Raw genomic sequence first — 20,782 nt, forward strand, 5'->3', positions numbered from 1 at the left:
CAGTTAACTGTCAGTTAGCATCAACTTGTGCATTTTTCATGGCAATGTCTCTACTAATCAGAGTTCATTTGCCAATCAATCAGCACTGTTCTCATACACAGTACAAATTGTTGCTTTCCCCTTATACCGGTATACTTGCAAAGTGTCCTGATGAGTACAGGATGAAAAGATTCAACATGTCTGTACTTTCAGCAACAATTGAAAAGTCAAGTGGTAGAAAAACATTTCAATACTCAATTAAAAATGAATTTTAATTACAGCTGTTGAACTGATTAATACTAATTCCTGACCTGCTAATATCCTGGTGATTGCGTATAAATATGAACACTAGCTACTATTCTTCGGGCACTTGTAGCTATTTAGAACAAGAACAAAGAACAAAGGAAGATACAACACAGGAGCAGGCCCTTTGGCCCTTCAAGCCTGTACTGATCATGATACTTTTACCAAACTAAAAAAACCCTTCTGTTCTTACTTGGTCCATATCTCTCTATTTCCTCCCTATTCATGTACCCATCCGGATGCCTCTCAAATGTTGTTAATGTGTCTGCTTCCACCGCCTCTTCTGACAGCACATTCCAGGCACCCACCCTCTTTGTGGGAAAAACTTCTCCCACACATCTCCCTTAAATTTTCCCCCTTTCACCTTGAACCTGTGCCTCCTTGTAATTGACACATCTACCCTGGGAAAAAGCCACTGATCATCCACCCTGTCTATGCCTTCCATAATGTTATAGACCTCTTATCAGGTCTTCCCTCGGACTCTGTCTTTCCAATGAAAATAATCCAGTTCATTCAACCTCTTATATCCAAAACACTTGCTACTAATTAATATCCTGGTGAGCCTTCTTTGCACTCTCTCCAAAGTTTCCACGAATTTACATACCTTCCATCTTCCCAAACTCTACCTATAATGTTGGGTATATCTGATAATTAAATACTATGTGACCTATTATAGTACCTGGAACTCTTATATATTGTGATACAAAAAAGAGAACACGAGTGGGAAAATTTCTGCTGTTTGTTAATTGTAGCAGATATATAAACTTTGCTTTGATAGATATTTATGAATTAGTTACAAATTGTGATTGGAGGAATTCTTTCCCCAGACCCTGCTCAAATCAATCCAATATAGTTTCAGCTTTCAGCTTAACATCTCAATATTTCAGACTTAATGACAAGAATCTAAGAATTTATCTACCTCAGACATGTCTTTAGTGCATACATGTTAAGTTTTTATGAAATTGGTGCTGCGGTAGGCCACTAACCCTTCGAACCTGCTCCTTGGAGGATCCAAAGGATTGCACCGCCATCTGACTACCTGGTCAGACCAATGACTGTGTGGCTAAATTCCTTTCCAACTCAATTTTCAAGTTTGCTCATGACGCCATCGTAGTCTCCCCTCTGTAGTGAATTGAAGCTCAAACAATGATGAGACGGAGTAGAGGAAAGAGATTGAGAATCTGGTGAACGGGTGCCATGAAAATAATCTCTCCCTCAATGTCAACAAAATGAAGATGGTCACTGGCTTCAGGAAGTATAGTAGAGGGCATCTCCTGTCTATATCAATGAGGGTGACGTAGAAATGGGTGAGAGCTTCATTTTTTTAGATGTCCAGATCACCAATAACCTGACTTGGTTCTCCTCATGCCGACACTATAGTTAAAATAACACCAACGCCTCCACTTTCTCAAAAGACTAAGGAAATCTGACACATTCACTACGACTCTCACCAACTTTTATAGATGCACTATAGAAAGCATTCTTCCTGGTTGTATCACAGCTTGGTATGGCTCCTGCTCTGTCCAAGACTGCAAGAAACCATGAAATGTCATGAACATAATCTAATCCGTCATACAAACCAGCCTCCCATTTATTGACTCTGCCTACACTTCCTGCTGCCTCAAAAAAAGTGGCCAGCATAATCAAGGATCCCATACACCTTGGACCTACTCTCTTCTACCTTCTTCCTTCGGGAAAGAGATGCAAAAGTCTGAGGTCATGAACCAACCAACTCAAGAACAGTTTTTTTCCCTGCTGTTATCAGACTTTTGAATGGGCCTATCTTACATTAAGTCGACCTTTCTCTACACCCTAGCTATGATTGTAATGCTACATTCTGCAATCTCTCCTTTCCTTCTCTATGAATGGTATGCTTTGTCTGTACAGTGCACAAGAAGCAATGCTTTTCACTGTATCCTAATACATGTGACAATAATAAATCAATTCAAATCAAAATCAAATCAAACTCTTATAATGAAGAATTTCTCCTTATCTTAGAGTTAAATGGTCTGAGACTGTGACCTCCATGTTCCAGACTGCATTACTAGGGGAAGCATTTTCTCAGCACTGACCCTGTCAAGCCCCTTAGAAATTTCATTCATTTCTATTTGATCATCTCCCATTCTTCAAATTATTTGGAAAATGGGCTTAGTTTACTTTAGCTCTCCTCACTGGACTTTCCTGTCAAACCAGGAGACAGTCCAGTGAACCTTTGTACACCTCCCTGGCTTAAATATATCCTTTGGCAGGTTGGTCATTAGCGATGGTGCCTCACAGTGCCAGGGACCCAGGTTGATTCTGGCCTCAGGTCACTGTCTGTGTAGAGTTTGCACATTCTCCCCATGTCTGTGTGGGTTTCCTCCGCATGTTCTGGTTTCTTCCCACAGTCTAAAGATGTGCAGATTAGGTAGATTGGCAATGTGAATTGCCCATTAGTGTCCCAAGATATGCAGGTTAGATGAATTAGCCCTGCTAAATTGTGTTTAAAGTTTATTTATTATTGCCACAAGTGGGCTAATGTTATCACTGCAATGAAGTTACTGTGAAAATCCCCCAGTCGCTATACCTCAATGCCTGTTCAGGTGCACTGAGGGAGAATTTAGCATGGCCTAACCAGGATGTCTTTCAGACTGTGGGAGGAAACTGGAGCACCAGAGGAAACCAACGCAGATACAGGGAGAACATGCAGACTTCACACTGACACTGACCAAAGCCAGGATTCGAACTTGGGTCCTTGGCGTTGTGAGGCCACAGTGCTAACCACTGTGCCGTCAAGTCACCCAGTGTAACAGGGATAAGGTGGGGGCGAGGGCTTGGGTATGATGCTCTATCACAGAATTTGGGCAGAGTTGATGGGTTGAATGGCCTCTTCTGCACTGTGAGGATTTGATGGTTTTTGATTTTGAAGGTAAGGAGACTAAAATGCAGCAAATGAGGCCCAAGAGTTGCGATCCTTTGGAATTTGCTATCCCAGGGAACTGTGGATGCTCAGTCGTTCTGCATTTTCAAGACAGATAAATTCTTGAACAATACAGGAATTAAAGGATATGGGGATCGGGTGGGAAGGTGAAGGTAAGGTAAAACATCAGCCATGTCCTTGTTAGGTAGATTGGCCATGCTAAATTGCTCTTTAGTGTCTCAAGATGTATAGGTTAGATGGATTAGCCCTGTTAAATTGTGGGATTACAGGGATAGTGCAGTCTCGATGGGCTGAATGGAGCAGGGTCGAAGGATCAATGGCCTACCACAGCACCTATTCCTATAATTGTCTTTCCTCAGTTGAAGGCGATTGACTTATTAGCTCGAGGTTCATGGGAACCTAGTATCCGATCAGTATTTGGAAGAAAGCACCGAGGCATTTTGAAAAGTAACTGCTTTTACACCAAGTTCACTGACAGGAGAAATTCACGGATGCCCTACCTATGAGCGGGTATCTTTCGATTCCCAGCAATCAGGATGACGTCACACAGTTGCTGCTGTTTCAGGTAGATCTCCATCTTACAGAAAGTCTGCTCGGCGTGATTCACAGCCTGGAAGAGTTCCTCAGAGCTACCGGCTTCCAGATCACAGTGTGGCATCAGGGGATGGCTCGTCACTGTCAGCCTGTGGACCACAAAGGAAGAAAATGTGTCATTGATGAGGGGCCAGAGATTCTGCAGCCTTAATCACGCTTTCTGCTGAAGGGAGCCAACACAAAAAAAAAATCAATACATGCCGACAGCCTCCCAGCACAGAATGTATGGAAATAAGTACAATCTATTCCTTGGAATCTTATCAAGCGTTCCTGCTTTAACTCACAGAATGTCTTTATCACAAAGTCTTTTTTATCTCCACAGCAGTTTTTCTTTGGGAAGGAATTGTTTCATGTTGTGTTTCCATGCAGCTATACGAAATCTCATTACTTCTGTCTTTAAATGGCTGCTGTACAAAATGATATAAACTTCAGCTATCATGTGAATCAAAATAACGGCGTCACTTCTAAGTCAATCGCAAACCTATTTAAACTGGGCTAAAAGTCAATTAAAATGCAGAACTGATCCTCAGAATGTGTCCATCCAATCGAAACAATAATCTTATGTGCTGTACACCAGACAATTGCCATCATTGCAAATATATAATGAACATCGAAGCAGCAAGGCAGCGTTTGCACGTTCTCCCCGTGTCTGCGTGCATTTCCTCCGGGTGCTCCGGTTTCCTCCCACAGTATGAAAGACGTGCTGGTTAAGCGCATTAGCCACACTAAGTTCTCTGTCAGTGTACCCGAACAGGTTTCAGAGTGTGGCAACTGAGATTTTCACAGTAACTTTATTGCAGTGTTAATGTCAGCATACTTGTGACACTAAAAAATAAACTTTAAACAATCTATTTCTCATCTATTAACAAATAACAGGGGTAAAAAAACTACACAGTTGCATCTGGTTGGATCACAGCTGGGTATGGCTCCTGCTCTGCCTAAGACTGCAAGAAACTACAAAGGGTCGTGAATGAAGCCAAGTCCATCATGCAAACTAGCCTCCCATCCATTGACTCTGTCTACACTTCCCGCTACTTTGGAAAAAGCAGCCAGCATAATTCAGGACCCCATGCATCCCGGACATGCTCTCTTCCACCTTATTCCATCGGCAAAAAGATACAAAACTTTGACATCACGTACCAACCGACTGAAGAACAGCTTCTTCCATTCTGCCATTTGAATGAACCTATGTCATGCTAAATTGATCTTTTTCTCCCCAAGCTTTGACTGCAACACGACCTTTTGAACTCTCTCCTTTCCTTCTCTATGAGTTAGTATACTTTGTCTGTATAAGACGCAGGAAACAATATTTTTCACTGTTTACTAATACATGTGACAATAATAAATCAAATCAAATCAAAAGTCTTGACTTTGACAATCAAACGTTCCAAGGTGTTCAGAATTTACAAAGTTAGCAGGTCTGAGCCCATAGTTTGAACCTGTTGCTGGTCCATTGACTTATCCTCTGGGAATCCCTTGTCAGGACCTGTGTTCATATGCTTCCATGGCATCCCTTTATGCCCTCTCTCAACCCTCCAAGGTCTGCGTGTTCCTTCAATTTTGGCTCTTTGTGCCCTCTGAACTACATCTTCAGACCATTGGTGGCCATGCCTTCAGGTGTCTAAGTCCTAAACACCGGAATTGCCTTTCTAAACTTCTCTGCCTCACTCTGCTCCATTTAGATGCCCCTCAAAAAATCCTATTTGACCAAACCATTTTTTTTAAGTTTGGAAACGAGTAATTTTGAGTAAGGAAAACTTTGAAAGTTGCAGAAAAGTTTTATGATCAACGTTACGAAAATATCTAAAATGCAGCATTTAAAATGTTTGCATTTCCAACGGGTGACGGAATAGTGCTTAAGTGGTTCGAAAATAAATAAATAGGATTTCTTTCAGAGGCTCAGTTTCAAGCTGTATCGGATAACACTCAATGAAGCACTGGGAATCAATTATGATGTTAAAGTTTTTGTTCTTTTCCCCCACTTGATGGGATTTTCCAGTCCCAACAAAAGTCACAGGGTGGAAGTTTCCACACCCCTGCTATGTGTTTTGCTACAGCAGAGGTGGTCTGCCATTGGTTGACAGCAGGATCCTCCAGTCCCACCACTGTCAACGGGCTTTTCTGTTGTTCATACCCTCTGCTGCTGGAGGATTCATGGCAGGGAGTTGCCCTCAGTGGGACTGGAAGATCCCGCCAGCAGGAGTGGTTGGAAAATTTGCCTATTGACGTTTAGCTGCCTCTCTACATTTTCTGCGCCAAATGTGACAGTCCCAGCCACTGCGGGAATGGAAAATCCTGGTGGCTATGCTTGACTTGAGTTTTCTGTCACATTTTCATATCTAGTGCATTTGCAGTTTTCTTTCTTTTTCTCTTTAAGTTTCTGAGTTTTTTCTTCCAATCGCAAGGATCTACTGTTTATTTTTTCACCCTTTACTCTTGGTACCTTCTTCAAACATTTTTTTAAGTTCTCTATTCCCTCCCTGATAATATTTTACATCTTTAACCAGATTGTTCCAAGCAGTTTTGCAGTGCACTACAAATTATGAATACGGCAGTAAGTTCCCTCTGCCTCCCTTACTTGGTTCTCATTCCTCCCACATTTACAGCTCACTTTTCTTTATGGTCTACCTAAACAACCATCTTCCGGAAGGATTTTACGAAGTACCGTGTTCCACCATCCCTGACTGAAAGGTCGGCTGGGAGGCTGCCCAAGACAATGTCATCTACACTGTGGTCACTGTGTGCCTGGCAGGGCATTAGTTGGATGAGGTTTCTTCCTCCATCTGGGGAGATAGTCTTACCTTAGAGAGTTACCGATTGGTGACAGAGTCCCCTTTTCTCCTCTAAACTGGTTATTAATTGGCCATCTGACACTTGGTTGAACAAACTGGGATGGCGGGGCTGGCAGTGAGTGGATGACCCAATTACTGATCCATTTACTTCATCCCACCCAGGACCGTGAAATCCAGCCAGTTAACTCTTCCACTCTGCAAATGCAACCTGACCTGCTGAATATTTCCATGACATCGCTGGAAAGGAAATGTGTCATTGATCCAATCTTAGTTTTTACTTCGTTCACGACACATGACACACACACACACATACAGACACACGTACACACACACACATGCATGCACACATACATGTGCACACACACGTACACATGTGCACACACACACGTGCACACACACACATATGCATGCACACACACATGTACACATACATGCATGCATGCACACACATACACATACATGCGCACATGCACGCACACACACACGCGCATGCATACACACAACCCCCCAAGTTGGCCATTAATAAGTGCAGGCAGGGATGGAGTTGTCCATCCCAACTGCCTGTCTCACTGCTGTGGCTATGTTCACTTTTGGCTGTTCCTGAAAGGTACATTATAATGTCTGCTGACACCACAAGGCCTTCTGTACCAAGTGAGCACCATGGAGACTGAGGTGTTATCGATCGATCCCTTCAATCAAATTTCATTTTGCTGTTTTAAGTTTCCTTTGGGATTCTATTTTCATGGACGTTTGAACTGCATTTTCATTTATCCCTCAGTTTCCTGACTTAATCTATTTGTTTAACCAAAAGAAACACATAGAACACTGATGTCTTTAAGTTTTATACCTATAGAACTATTCTGACGTGCCCAGTCTGAATAAGTGAGATCAGTATGTGTTTACCCAATTTTTTTTATGAGTGATTGGTGCCTCGATATAAGTGCCTTGGTATGATATATATTATTTATACAGTAAATAAGACCAAGGTATTATATCATTATAATAACACAACATTTACAGTTTATATTACTCTTACAGTAATGTTGACCGTGAAGAATTTGTCACCCATGTTTTGACCTCTGTTAAAGAAAAATCCCTTACGATTGAGAGGCATGTCAGTTTTCTTACTGAATGCAATAGCAGGCATCACTGAGCTGATCCCTAACACAGTGCTTTCTTTATGTTTGATATGGAATTACTTCAGCACAGGCAGGCTTGCAACAACATTACACATGCTACGTGTCCCCTGTATATTGTCAATCTACCAGCCTGACACGAGGAAAAATTGAATGTTGGGTCGTTCTATATAAACAATGCTGAACCTAAATGTATTATTAGCAAACGTTCAGGTTAGATTAAAAAAATGGACCACAATCACTTGCTAATCAGCATTGCTCCCATTGCAGCTCTTGTTACATTATATCGCTAATCTATATTCTTCCAGTTGACTTGGCAGACTGTGCTGTAGTATCCGCCCACTCCTGAATGTTTGTAAATAAAAACAGAACTCAAGCATCTAACTCACTAATGCTGGTCAGAATCACCTTGGCACATTTTCTGAGGATGGCATAGTGCATCCAATGTTAACCTGTGGATTTTTGGGGTGGAATTTTCCCACCCCGCCCGCCACGGGAATCGTAGCGGGTGGGAGAGGACCATGCGTCGCGGAAGGATTTTCCAGTCTTGGGGCCAGCGCGGCTGGACAATCCCACTCCTTATCTCAGTGCTATTACCTATACATTAACAACCCTCTTCTATAATTATTACAAATCATGATATTGACTTGTAATGCTGTACAGTTGGCTGCTGTTTGCATCTGTTTTGTGCCAAAAATGTCATAAGAACAGGTCTTTCCCGTCATAGGAATTATAGAATCATAATGCAGAAGGAGGCCATTTGGCCCATCAAGTCTGCACCGACCACAATCCCACCCAGGCCACATCCCCATAGTCCCATGTATTCCCCTGCTAGGCTCCCTGACACTAAGGGGCAATATAGCACGGCCAATCCACCTAACCCGCATATCTTTGGAGTGCATGAGGAAACTGGAGAAAACCCATGCAGACATGGGGGGGATGTGCAAACTCCACGCAGGCAGTGTCCCGAGGCCGGGATTGAACTCGGGTCCCTGGGTTGTGAGGCAGCAGTGTTAGCCACTGTGCCACCCTGCAGCCCCTGTGCCACTGCACTGCTCCAAGTGTCATGAGAAAAAGTCTTTCCCTTCTATGACTGTAGGAAAGAAATGGGTGTTTGTTTACAGAGCAATGTTGAAGTCTTGAGAACTCCATTCTGTACGATGGATGGCTTGCTTGTTGGAATTTAACTGAGATGTCTCACAGTAAACAGGAGCACAAAATATTGCTGCTGAATACTTAACCAGATTATCTTTCATCCTGAGATGATAGACAATAGCTGATATTGAGATAAAATGCCTACTGACTGATGACATTTCAGAGGAAGTATCCTGGATTGCCAAGGCTCCTATATTCCGTACACAAAATGTCAGATGTAACCAGTGAGGCATTTGATGATGGGATCTGAGCTGTTGGCTTCCTATTTATTACCTTCCCGATAAGCCTCGATACAGCTTTCTCGTAAATTACGCACTTACTATCGGCCATGCTTGCTCCTTTGTGGTGAAGACTATTGTCCTGGGTGAAACATTTCAATCAGATATCAAATAGACAGAGCAAACGTCAGTCAGTTCGCCAAATGCACCGTTGTGAATCGGAGGGCTGGTTGTTCTATAACAATGGGCCTTTAATGCCATGTCAGAATCACATCAGCCCCGTCAATGCAGTAACTGAATAAATTAAACTGCCTCTTTACTACATAGCCTGTTGGGATTTTCGCTGGTGACTTTGGAAATTCAATTTCTCAACCCTGCCCGTCAATCTGTGAAAAGAAGAAAGTGCTTCCACTGACAGAAAAATCGATAAGCAGAGGTGACAGATTTAAGGTGATTGGCAAAAGCACGAGAGGCAGTGTGAGGGAACTGTTTTTTTTTACATAGTGAGTTGTTACGGCCTGCTTTGGGCTGCCTGAAAAGGCGGTTCAAGCAGATTCAATAATAACTTTCAAAAAGGGAATTTGTTAAAACGCACAGAGGGAAAGGAAGTTACAGAGCTGTGAGGAAAGGGCAGAACATCATTCATTCGACAGCTCTACTGAAGGGTCAGCACAGCCACGCTGGTTGGGCCAAATGGCCTCCTTCTGAGTTGTTTCATCCTAATTCTTTTCCCGCACCTGATGGTGCACTAAGGGGTTTCCATTGCTCTCAATTTCTGTAACAGGTCTCGTGTCTGTTGCTAGGGGTTGATAGTTTGAGGGACGCCACTCCACATCTAGTGTGGCTGACCAGGAGTCTCTCCTGCTCTTACCGCCAGCCATTGACATGTTTGGAAGGATTGGCAGGTTTACACTCAACCTGTTTGATCGTGTTATGAATGTACCTTCTTCCAAGTCCTGGGGTGGGACTTGAACCCGGAGCCTGTGGCTCAGAGGCAGGGGTGCCACAAGACTGCCTCTTTGGTGTTGTATCATTTTATTATTCTATGAAAACTGCCAATGAGTGGCTTTCAGTATGCAGGCGAACCTTCATCACAGTTTTGTGTTTTAACAAGTTCCCTTTTGAAAGTTATTATTGAATCTGCTTGCACCACCTTTTCAGAGCAGGTCGTAATAACTCGCTATGTAAAAAAAAGCAGTTCCCTCGCACTGTCCCTCTTACCCAAACTGTGAAATCACTGCAAACAGCTATGCAAGGTGTACAAGCTGAAGTTCGATACCCTAAAATTACTAGGGCTGAAGGAGTGGGCTCCAGGCACAATTGGGGTGCTACTGCACTGGGTGATACAAGGGATGGAGCTGTATGTAAAGATCCCAAAATCTATTTGGACCTGCTGTGTTTTGTTCAAAATGAATGACTTCACAGTTACTAGCATTGAGATATATCTACCACAGCTTTGGCCATTAACTTAATCCATCGATGACTCATTGGAAAAGAAAAAGAATAGTACAGTAATGTTCATGACAACTATATACATCAAAGCCAATTTGTACATGGAAAGCTCCCACACCCGACGTAGTAACTTAGAAAATAGAAGCAGGAGTAGGCCATTCAGCCCTTCGAGCCTGCTCTGCCATTCATTATGATCACGGCTGATCCTCCATCTCAACTTCATACTCTTGCACTTCCCCCAGATCCGTTGATACCTTTAGGGGCTAGAAACCTTATCTATTTCCTTCTTAAATATATTCATAAGAACATAAGAATTAGGAGCAGGAGTAGGCCAGCTGGCTTCTTGAGCCTGCTCCGCCATTCGATAAGATCATGGCTGATCTTTTCATGGACTCAGCTCCACTGACCCACTTGCTCACCATAACCCTTAATTCCTTTAATGTTCAAAAATTTATCTATCCTTGCCTTAAAAACATTCAAATGAGGTAGCCTCAACTGCTTCACTGGGCAGGGAATTCCACAGATTCACAACCCTTTGTGTGAAGAAGTTCCTCCTCAACTCAGTCCTAAATCTGCTCCCCCTTATTTTGAGACTATGCCCCCGAGTTCTAATTTCACCTGCCAGTGGAAAAAATTTCCCTGTTTCTATCTTATCTATTCACTTCATAATCTTATATGTTTCTATAAGATCTTCCCTAATTCTGCATTCCAAAGAGTCTACTCAGTCTCTCCTCATAAGCCAACCCTCGAAATTCCAGAATTAACCTATTGAATCTCCTCTGCACCCCCTCCAGTGCCAGTATATCCTTTCTCAAGTAGGAGATCAAAACTGTACACAGTACTCCCAGGTATGGCCTCACCAGCACCTTATACAGCTGCAACATAACCTTGCTGTTTTTAAACTCCATCCCTCTGGCAATGAAGGACAAAATTCCATTTGCCTTCTTAATTACATGCTGCTCCTGCAAACCAACTCCTTGAGATTCCTGCACAAGGACACCCAGGTCCCTCTGCATGGCAGCATGCTGCAATTTTTTACCATTTAAATAATAGTCCATTTTGCTGTTATTCCTAACAAAATGAATGACCTCACATTTACCAACATTGTACTCCATCTGCCAGAGCCTCGCCCACTCACTTAGATTATCTATATTCCTTTGCAGACTTTCAGTGTCTTCTGCACACTTTGCTCTTTCACCCATCTTAGTGTATCTGCGAATTTTGACACATTATATTGGTTTGGCCTCAACGCTTTCTATAGCAGAGAGTTCACTCTGAGGTCGAGGTTCACTGCCCTCTGATTGAAGAAGTTTCTCCTCGCCTCACTCCGAAATGGCTTCTCCCGGTATTCTGTGACTGTGACCCCTCAGCCCCAGCCAGAGGAGACAACATCCCTGTGTCCAGTCTGCCCAGCCCTGTCAGAATATTATGTTTCAATTAGATCTCCTCATGGAGCTTCAATCTGTATCCCCCCATCTCCTGCCCCCCTCCACACACACACACACATGCACACGCACATGCACACACACACACACAACACCCAACATAAAAGTAGAAGCTGAGCAGAAAACTGGGATTAGGGCGGACTTCCCACCCAAGACTTTGTCCGTCCTTGTGTAAAATCATTGTGAGTTTGGGGCAGACAGGAACCTGGAGGGAATCATAGAATCCCTACAGCCCTGAAGGAGGCCATTCAGCCCAACAAATCTGCAGTGACAACAATCCCACCCAGGCCCTATCCTTGTAACCCCACACAATCCCCCTGACACTAAGGGGCAATCCCACCCCATAACCCCAAGTATTTACCTCATCAATTCCCCTGACCTACACATCGTGTGACACTGAGGAGCAATTTAGCATGGCCAATCCAACTAACCTGCACATCTTTGGAGTGTGGGGAGAAACCAGAGCACCTGGAGGAAACCCACGCAGACATGGGGAGAATGTGCAGACTCTACGGACAGTTACTCGAGGTTAGAATTGAACCCGGGTTTTTGGCGTCGTGAGGCAGCAGTGCTAACCACCATGCCACCGTGCTGTATATACCTCCTCTGCAATTTCATGCCTTCCCTCCTACCTCAGCCAAAAAAACATGAGCGGGAGATGAGGGCACAGGAACATAAAATTGTGGCCATGGAGACTTGATCTAACTGCGGTGTCATTAGGTCTCCCACTTTCCTAAGAGTTTGCCATTGTCCCAACCCAATTACTGCTACAGATATTTGAAGCCCTTTCATAAAATTTCAAAGCCAAACCATTCTTGATTTCACACAATTACTTGCGTAGCTTCCATCCTCCCGTTGGCCATTAGAAATTTATGTTTCTTGTGTTACTTTAGTCTCTCCCACATTATATCTAATATTTTAGAATTAGTCGCTCGATCTACAAGCAAGTGCCTGGAAACAGCGGCTAGCATTTTTCTTTGGCTCACAGACATCTCAGCACTTGGGGCTTGGCTGAATCAGAAGGAGATAACGTCGGGAGCCAGGGGATGGGTTGTGGAACTGATTGGATTCTGAAGACCTCAATTACCCAGTCTAAAATGACTTAAAATTGAGAATTAGTCACACTTGCTGATAAATTTCATTGCTGGGGAGATTGACCGCGGAGAACGTGCTGAAGAGACAGCCAGTGGCAGGCGACGGAACTGCGTGACTGTCTCAATGCTGGCTGTAGTGCAACATATACGGCAGATCGGGGTGGGGTGGTGGGGGTGTTGGGGGAGGGGGGAGGGGGTGGAGGGTAGATTAGCTGCCCAAACTGTGGATCCCACTCACCTTCATTGTAAAAGTTGCTGAAAATTGATTTCCAATTGCCTCGGCGGAAATTAAAACTTGATCCAATAAGTTTCTATGATGGCCGGCCGTAATAGAACAACAAGGTGAAACTCCATCCACTGAATTATTTTGCTCAGGAAGCAAAGGAGGGCAACTGCAATGTGATTCTTACAAGCTACAGTGAAATTTTCTGTCCAGTAGATCCGAACTGACTTAAGAAGCAAATAAGCCAGTGTGACGCTGTGACACTTAATTAGAGCGGGCGAGGGGTGGACAATGTCCGTTCACTTCTGCCAGGATTTTCTGGTCTCGGGTCGAGTGAGGCTGTAAAATCCCGCCCCACGAAGAAAGCTGCAATGTATCACATCGTCGGTATAACAGGTACAGGCCATCTAGTCCGACAGCCGTTCAGTAATCAGTATTAATGTTTATGCTCATCACAAGCCCCCTCACACTCTAATTCATCTAACTCTATTAGCATATTCTTCAATTCTTTTCTCTCTCGTCTGTTCATGACTGGCACAGTGGTTAGCACTGCTGCCTCACAGCACCAAGGATCTGGGTTCAATCCCCAGCTTGGGTCACTGTCTGTGTGGAGTTTGCACATTCTCCCTGTGTCTGCGTGGGTTTCCTCCAGGTGCTCCTGTTTCCTCCCACACTCCAAAGGTGTGTGGGTCAGGTAGATTGGCCATTAGTGTCTAAAGATGTGTAGGATAGGTGGATTAGCCAGCTAAGTGCATTGGTTATGGCGATAGAGTGGGGTAGGGGGTGGACTTGGATAAGATGTACTTTCGGAGAGTCAGTGCAGGCTCAATGGGCTGGATAGCTTCTTTCTGTATCAATGCTCATCACTTCAAACACTCCCGTGTCCAGATTCTAATCACTTTATTGTGAATCAGTGACTATTCTACCTTTACGGCCGCTCGGTTCCATTCTCGCCTGCCTGCTAGTGGAAACACCTTTTCCATGTCTATCCTACCAGAACTCTTTCAAAAGCTTAAATACCTCTCTCGGGTGAAATAGATAATAAAAAAAAGCGATGACAGAATAAAGGAAGCCATTGAAACGGCAGGTTCTACGATCCCTGACCATCTGAAGATGAGGGAAGAAGATAAAGCCAATCACCCAAAGAGTTGTAAGCACCGTAATAATCATCATTCTGAAAAGATGTGTTCTTTCAAGGTTTTGAATGAACTTTCTACATATCTCAGAGGGGAGATAGGAGGGCGAAAGGGAAGGTTTGATGCTGGTGTGGTAGCTGTTGTGCAACAAAATCAAAAGTGCCTTCAAAATGGATATGTTTACAGTGTTACTGCATGTGGAGATGAGTCACCGTCCCCTAAGATGCTTTACTATTATACACAAATCCACTCGCAGAGTCAGTCGCTGCTGCCCAAGCTAATTATTTATTTTAGAAGGGAATGTTTTCCACATCACAGCTACGCGTTGCTGTAAATCTATCCACCTGTAACCACTGCCTGCATGTTTAGATTGTAATTATTGCCTCACGCCTAATGCACTACAAGGTTATCAAATCCAATTTAAATTAATAACATTCAAACGGCTTTTGTTGTCATTTTGTATTTGCCATTTCAATTCAACCATGGAGCAGTCTAGGTTTTGAAAGTGTGTGTCTCTGAATCCTTCCAGTGTGGGGTTCTACTGCACAATACACTTTGCACTGACAGAGAGGCATTATTCAGTCAAGCTAGCACACTATTGATAAGTCCTGCACAGATGACTCGTATATAAAAATGCATCTCAGCGTCTCGTTAATGTGATGCCATACGATTTCGTTATACTCAACACCTTAAATTCTTCCGATCGGAGCATGTTCCGTTCAGCTTTAGCTTCAATATTTGCACTCTTCTATCTTCTGCCCACATTTCCCTGGATCTGTTTAGAAACAAAGTAACATAGAAGCAGGAGTGGGCCATTCAGCCCTTTGAGCCTGCTTCACCATTCATCTTAATCATGGCTGACCATCAAATTCAATGTCCTGAACCCCCCCCACCCCCCTTCACCCATATTCCTTGATCCCTTTAGTCCCAAGAGTTATATTTAATCTAATTTCTTCTTGAAATCGGACACTGTTTTGCCTCAACTACTTTCTGTGAGAGTGGATTCCACCCTCTGGATGAAGAAATTTTTCCCCACCTCGATTCTAAAAGGTTTACTTACCCTTTATCCTCAAACTATGATCCCTAGTTCTGGACTCCCCCCACTACCGGGAATATTCTTTCTGAATCTACCCTGTCTAACCCTGTTAGAATTTTCTCTGAGATCCCCTCTCACTCTTCTAAACTCCAGTGAATATAATCCTAACTGATTTAGTCTCTTCTCATATGACAGACCTGCCATCCCAGGAATCAGCCTGGTAAACCTTCGCTGCACTCCCTCTACAGCAAGGACATCCTTCCTCAGGTAGGGACACCCAAACTGCGCGCGATACTCCAGGTGTGGCCTCGCCAACGCTCTATACAGTTGCAGCAAAACACCACAACACTGACACTTTTTTAAAAAAGCACATCCTGAGCAAGGGAGCAAAGTGTCTCCCTGATCTCTGTCAATTGGAGCTTTAGCAGTGATGGGATGTTCCTCTTGAGCAACTGGGGCACAATAATAGCTTTCATAATCCTCTCCTGTGTATAGGCTGATGGGCCACACCAGCGGCTGTCACTGATCCATTCAATTCAAATTGCTGAAGAACCTGAGCCACACTTAGACCAATTTTGATGCAAGCTCTTGGCCCGTCTTCAGCAATTTTTTGACTATTAGAGCAAAGAAGAGCACAGGGACAGGCCCTTCGGCCCACCAAGCCTGTGCTGATCATGACGCCTGCCTAAACTAAAACTCACAGAAGTCCGTATCATCCCATTCCCATCCTATTCATGTGTTTGTCTAGATGCCCCTTGTTTGATTTTTAATCATCCTTTCTTTGTAAAATATGAAGGGCTCACACTAGAATGAAGGGGGTTATCTCATAAGGGAAGGTTAATCATGTCAGACCTACATCCATGGGAGTTTAGAAGAATGGGAGGTGATTTTTCTTTTAATCCATTTTTTACTGGATATGATGTTGTTGGTGAGGCCAGCATTTATTGCCCACTCCCAGTCACCCTGAAGTAGGTGGTGATGAGCTCCTTTCTTGAATCGCTGCCATCTGGGAGGTGCAGGTACACCCACAGTGCTGTTAAGGAGGGAATTCCAGGATTTTGACCCAGCAACAGGGAAGGAATGGCGATATATTTCCAGGTCATGCTGATGAGGTAGTGGTATTCCCAAGTATCTGGAGGTACACTACATCGATTCCAGGGATGAAGGGTTTGTCTAGCGAGGGAAGTTTGTGTAGTTTAGGCCTATACTTTCTGGAGTTCAGAAGAATAAGAGGGGATCTAAAAAGTATTGACAAACCAGATGTAGAGTTGATCCTTCCTCTTAACCTAAACCAAGATGTCAGAATTTTAGGATAAGGGGTAGCAGGTTTAAAACAATGATGAGGAGAAACTACTTCTCTCAAAGGGTCGTGAATCTGTGGAATTCACTACCTCAGATTGCAGTGGATACCGAGACATTGAGTTAATTTAAGGAGCGATAGACAAATTTTTAATTACTAATGATTGCAGGGTTGTGAAGAATGGGCAGGGAAGTGGAGATAAGGCCAAGATGAGATCAGCTATGATTGTATTGAATGGCAGAGCAGACTTGACGCATTGAATGGTCTACTCTTGTCCCTAGTTCATATGTTCTTATCTGCTATTCTTGTCCTTTTAGATTTAGAAGGTGCTGTCAAAGGAGCTTCAGTGTCTTCCTGCAATGTATCTTGTTGATGATGCACACTGCTGACACTGTTCCTCAATGATGGAGGGAATGAACGTTAGTGATATATTTCAATTCCTGAAACATTTAAGACCCCACGGGGACTTGATAGGTTATATTCTGGGGGGGGTGTGGAATAAGGGCCAGGCGGAGAGGGGAGGGCCAGGGAGATTGTACAACAATGGGATACAGTTTAAAAATTATACTGAGCTAAAGAGATTGTGGCTGGAATTTTCCGACTTTTCCCACAAGAGGGATCTTCCCATCCCACTGCAGTGAATGGAAATTTGGCTTGCCAAATTCTCTGGCTTCACTACAGCGGGAGCGTGGCACAAATGAGCAGTAAAATCGAGCCCTGTCTTGTGGAGATTTGCTAGTCTGTGGAATTCTCTTCTCCAGAAGCCAGTGGGGGCAGAGTGATTAGCTATCATTAGAAGATATGCTGGGCACAGTTTGCAAGAAGTCGCTTTGCTCCAGCACCATTTTGAATGTTTTCTCTCTTCTCCCTCTCTTCCACCTTTTTTCATTGGGAAAAAGGTAAAAAAGTTTGAGATCACATACCAACCGACTCAAGAACAGCTTCCTCCCTGCTGCCATCAGACTTTTAAATGGACTTACCTCACATTAAGTAGATCTTTCTCTACACCCTGGCTATGACTGTAACACTACATTCTGCGCTCTCTCATTTCCTTCTCTGTGAACGGTATGCTTTGGCTGAATAGTGCACAAGAAACAATACTTTTCACTATAGCATGTGACAATATCAAATCAAATGAAAATCAAATCAAATCAAATATTCAAAGTGGAGTTAGATCAATCAATTTTTGATCAACAGTGGAGTTAAGGATTACGGGATAGGCAGGGAAATGCACATGAGGCCTTCACCTTATTCGCCATGGTTTGGGCCAGAATTCTCCAATCTCATCCGCAGCTGGGATTATCTGGTCCTGCTGCTGTGAATGGAGATTGTGCTGAGCACCAAATCCTCTGTTCTTGCTGGCAGCATTTGGGGTGGGGTGGGGTGGGGTGGGGAGGGTGGTGGTGTGGTGTGAACAAGGCCAGAGAGTTCAGGCCTTTATCAAATGGTGGGAGCAGACTCGAGGGGCCAAATGGCCTACACCTGCTCCTAATACGGTGCTACGTTAAGCTAACAAATATCTTGCATTGATTTCATTGGAGCTGTCGGCGTATCGCTCACCGCATATCCTGAGCCTGGAAGTTATGTCATAAAAATCCATCTGATCGCATGGTCTGATCAGAGGAAGGAGATATATTTCAGAAGCATTGGCAATGAAAGAAATAAAACCAAATAGAGTTAAATGCGTTGTTAAAGGTGGCATTTACTTTACTGGCATTTACCTGCTTCCTCAGTGTAGAAGGTGATGGCAAATAAGATGAGTTTGTTTGTCATTTCAAGTAGTTTATTTGTGGCTTATTATTGGAAAGCATGTGGAAATGATGGCTAGCAATGTCAAACCCAACTGTTTAAGAACAGACAGCCTCTTTACTGGTAAACAGGAACATTACTTGCTCTGGTAAATATATTTTAGACATGCAAATTATTTCATTTCACCCGCACTGCTGCTACTCGATGAATAGAATCATCTCTGCCAGCATACTTTTGATGCTATAAGCAAATATATTTAATTAAAAAGCTCTTTTTATTTATTAGATTATTCTCCACTTTGGTGACATGTAATTCAGCTCCTGTTCATCTGCCACAGTTCTGTTGCATTTGTATAATCTCAGTTATCTCACATAACTGTAAATCCAGAAGGCAATCAGTTTTATTTTCATATTTTAATTCCACACGCATTGCCTGCAGTGGAAATCAATTAATTGAAGTATAAAAGACAATTTATAACCAGTGAATTGTACCAAAATTTAGTGTCCTTGTTTGAGGAATGGATTTCTGTTCTAAAAATCTATATTGCAATATGTAGCCAAGCAGTGAGTGAACTAGGTTTATATTCCCCGAAGCTCAGGAAAATGAGAGTTGGTCCAGATTTATAGAATCCCTACCGTGTGGAAGGAGGCCATTTGGCCCATCGAATCTGCAATCCCACCCAGGCCTTATCCCCGTCACCCCAAGTATTTACCCTGACACTAAGGGGCAATTTAGCATGGCCAATCCACCTAACCCACACATCACATGGCCAATCCACCAAACCCGCACATCTTTGGAGCATGAGAGGAAATTGGGGCACCCGGAGGAAAGCCAAGCAGACATGGGAAGAACCTACAGAGCGCCAGGGACCTGGGTTCGATTCCCGGCTTGGGTCACTGTCTGTGTGGAGTCTGCACGTTCTCCCTGTGCCTGTGTGGGTTTCCTCCAAGTGCTCTGGTTTCCTCCCACAGTCCAAAGGTGTGCTGGTTAGATATATTGGACATGCTAAATTCACCATCAGTGTACCCGAGCTGGAGTGCAGCGACTCGGGGATTTTCACAGGAACTTCATTGCAGCATTAATGTAAGCCTACTGGTGATGAATAAATAAACTTCAAAACTTTAAACTCTGCACAGACAGTAACCCAAAGATGGAATTGAACCTGGATCTCTAGCGCTGTGAGGCAGCAGTGCTAATCACTGTGCCACCCATAATCTAAATAAACTGTGTAACATTCTTGACAAGTTCAACAGGGGCAAGGCCAGGAAAACATTTCCACTGGTTGGGAACTCCAGAAGACAGGGTTACAATGTTGGAATAAGGAATGATGTGCGTGGAGGAATTCCTTCATTTTAAGGGTGCTGGATGTGTATCCCAGAGAGGTGTGAATACTCAGTCACTGATTATACTCAGGACAAAAGCTGACAGGTTTTTGGATATTGAGAAAGGTAAGGGTTAATGTGGGAAGATGGCATTGAGATGATCGACCGCAATCTTGTTGAATAGTGAAAGAACCAAAAGCACCCTCAAGCTCCGATAGCTTTGAAATATGCTCCCACACGTACCGGGAGATCACAGATCATGAGTTCAGAAATGTTTAAGGGCAGTTTATCTGAAGCCACACAATGATTTTGTTGCCTTAACAGACTACAAAAGAAGAAACACTTAATGCTGCTCACACATGCCTCATCCTCAGATTCTTTACCCCTCTGCGAGGACAGGAAAGTATTCTTCTGAATACATCATTATGGATGGTCACCCATCTGAACCAAAAGCAGTGACATTCAGCTGGAAGGTTTGTTACTGACACAGGTTGCTCGAGATGGGAGATTTCTACATTCATCAGACCCTGCCTTAGTGGAAAGCTAAAAAAAAGTCACAATCTTCACTCTGAGAGGGCGCGGGCAGGATGGAATCAGACCCCTGACCCCGAGTCCAAGCATAAGAGGTGGCTACAGGGCCGGACAAATGCCAAGGCCTGTGGCTTATAAGGGCCACGTTAGTTCCCTGGGACTTTGACCCAGTTGTATTGACTATTCAGCTCTCTAGCCCCTATCACCCTCCCACCCCATTCCCATCTCTCATCTCCCCATGCCAACTCATGTCTCCCCACCCAACCCTATGATCGCTCATACCCTCCATGTCAACTCATGGCTCTTCCATACCCATTCACTCAGTATGGGGGTGATACTCCCAGCCCACGGCACTAGTCGTTGTTTGGAACATACCAATTTCTTCCTAATTATTCCT

General features: G+C 43.6%; 1 protein-coding gene across 3 annotated transcripts in view; it reads right to left on the minus strand.

Annotated features, from left to right (window-relative positions):
* LOC145349525 (kelch-like protein 1) overlaps positions 1-20,782 on the minus strand; it is a 272,619-nt gene that overhangs the window by 155,056 nt on the left and 96,781 nt on the right. For all 3 annotated transcript variants that reach the window (XM_080198092.1, XM_080198093.1, XM_080198091.1), the window contains exon 2: positions 3,703-3,885. In XM_080198092.1, the coding sequence (XP_080054218.1) occupies positions 3,703-3,885 (183 nt within the window). The remainder of the gene's footprint in view (positions 1-3,702; positions 3,886-20,782) is intronic.

This window comes from Carcharhinus amblyrhynchos, chromosome 10 (genome assembly GCF_965287045.1).
Source record: "Carcharhinus amblyrhynchos chromosome 10, sCarAmb.v2.hapA, whole genome shotgun sequence".
In the NCBI taxonomy this organism is placed as follows: Eukaryota; Metazoa; Chordata; class Chondrichthyes; order Carcharhiniformes; family Carcharhinidae; genus Carcharhinus; species Carcharhinus amblyrhynchos.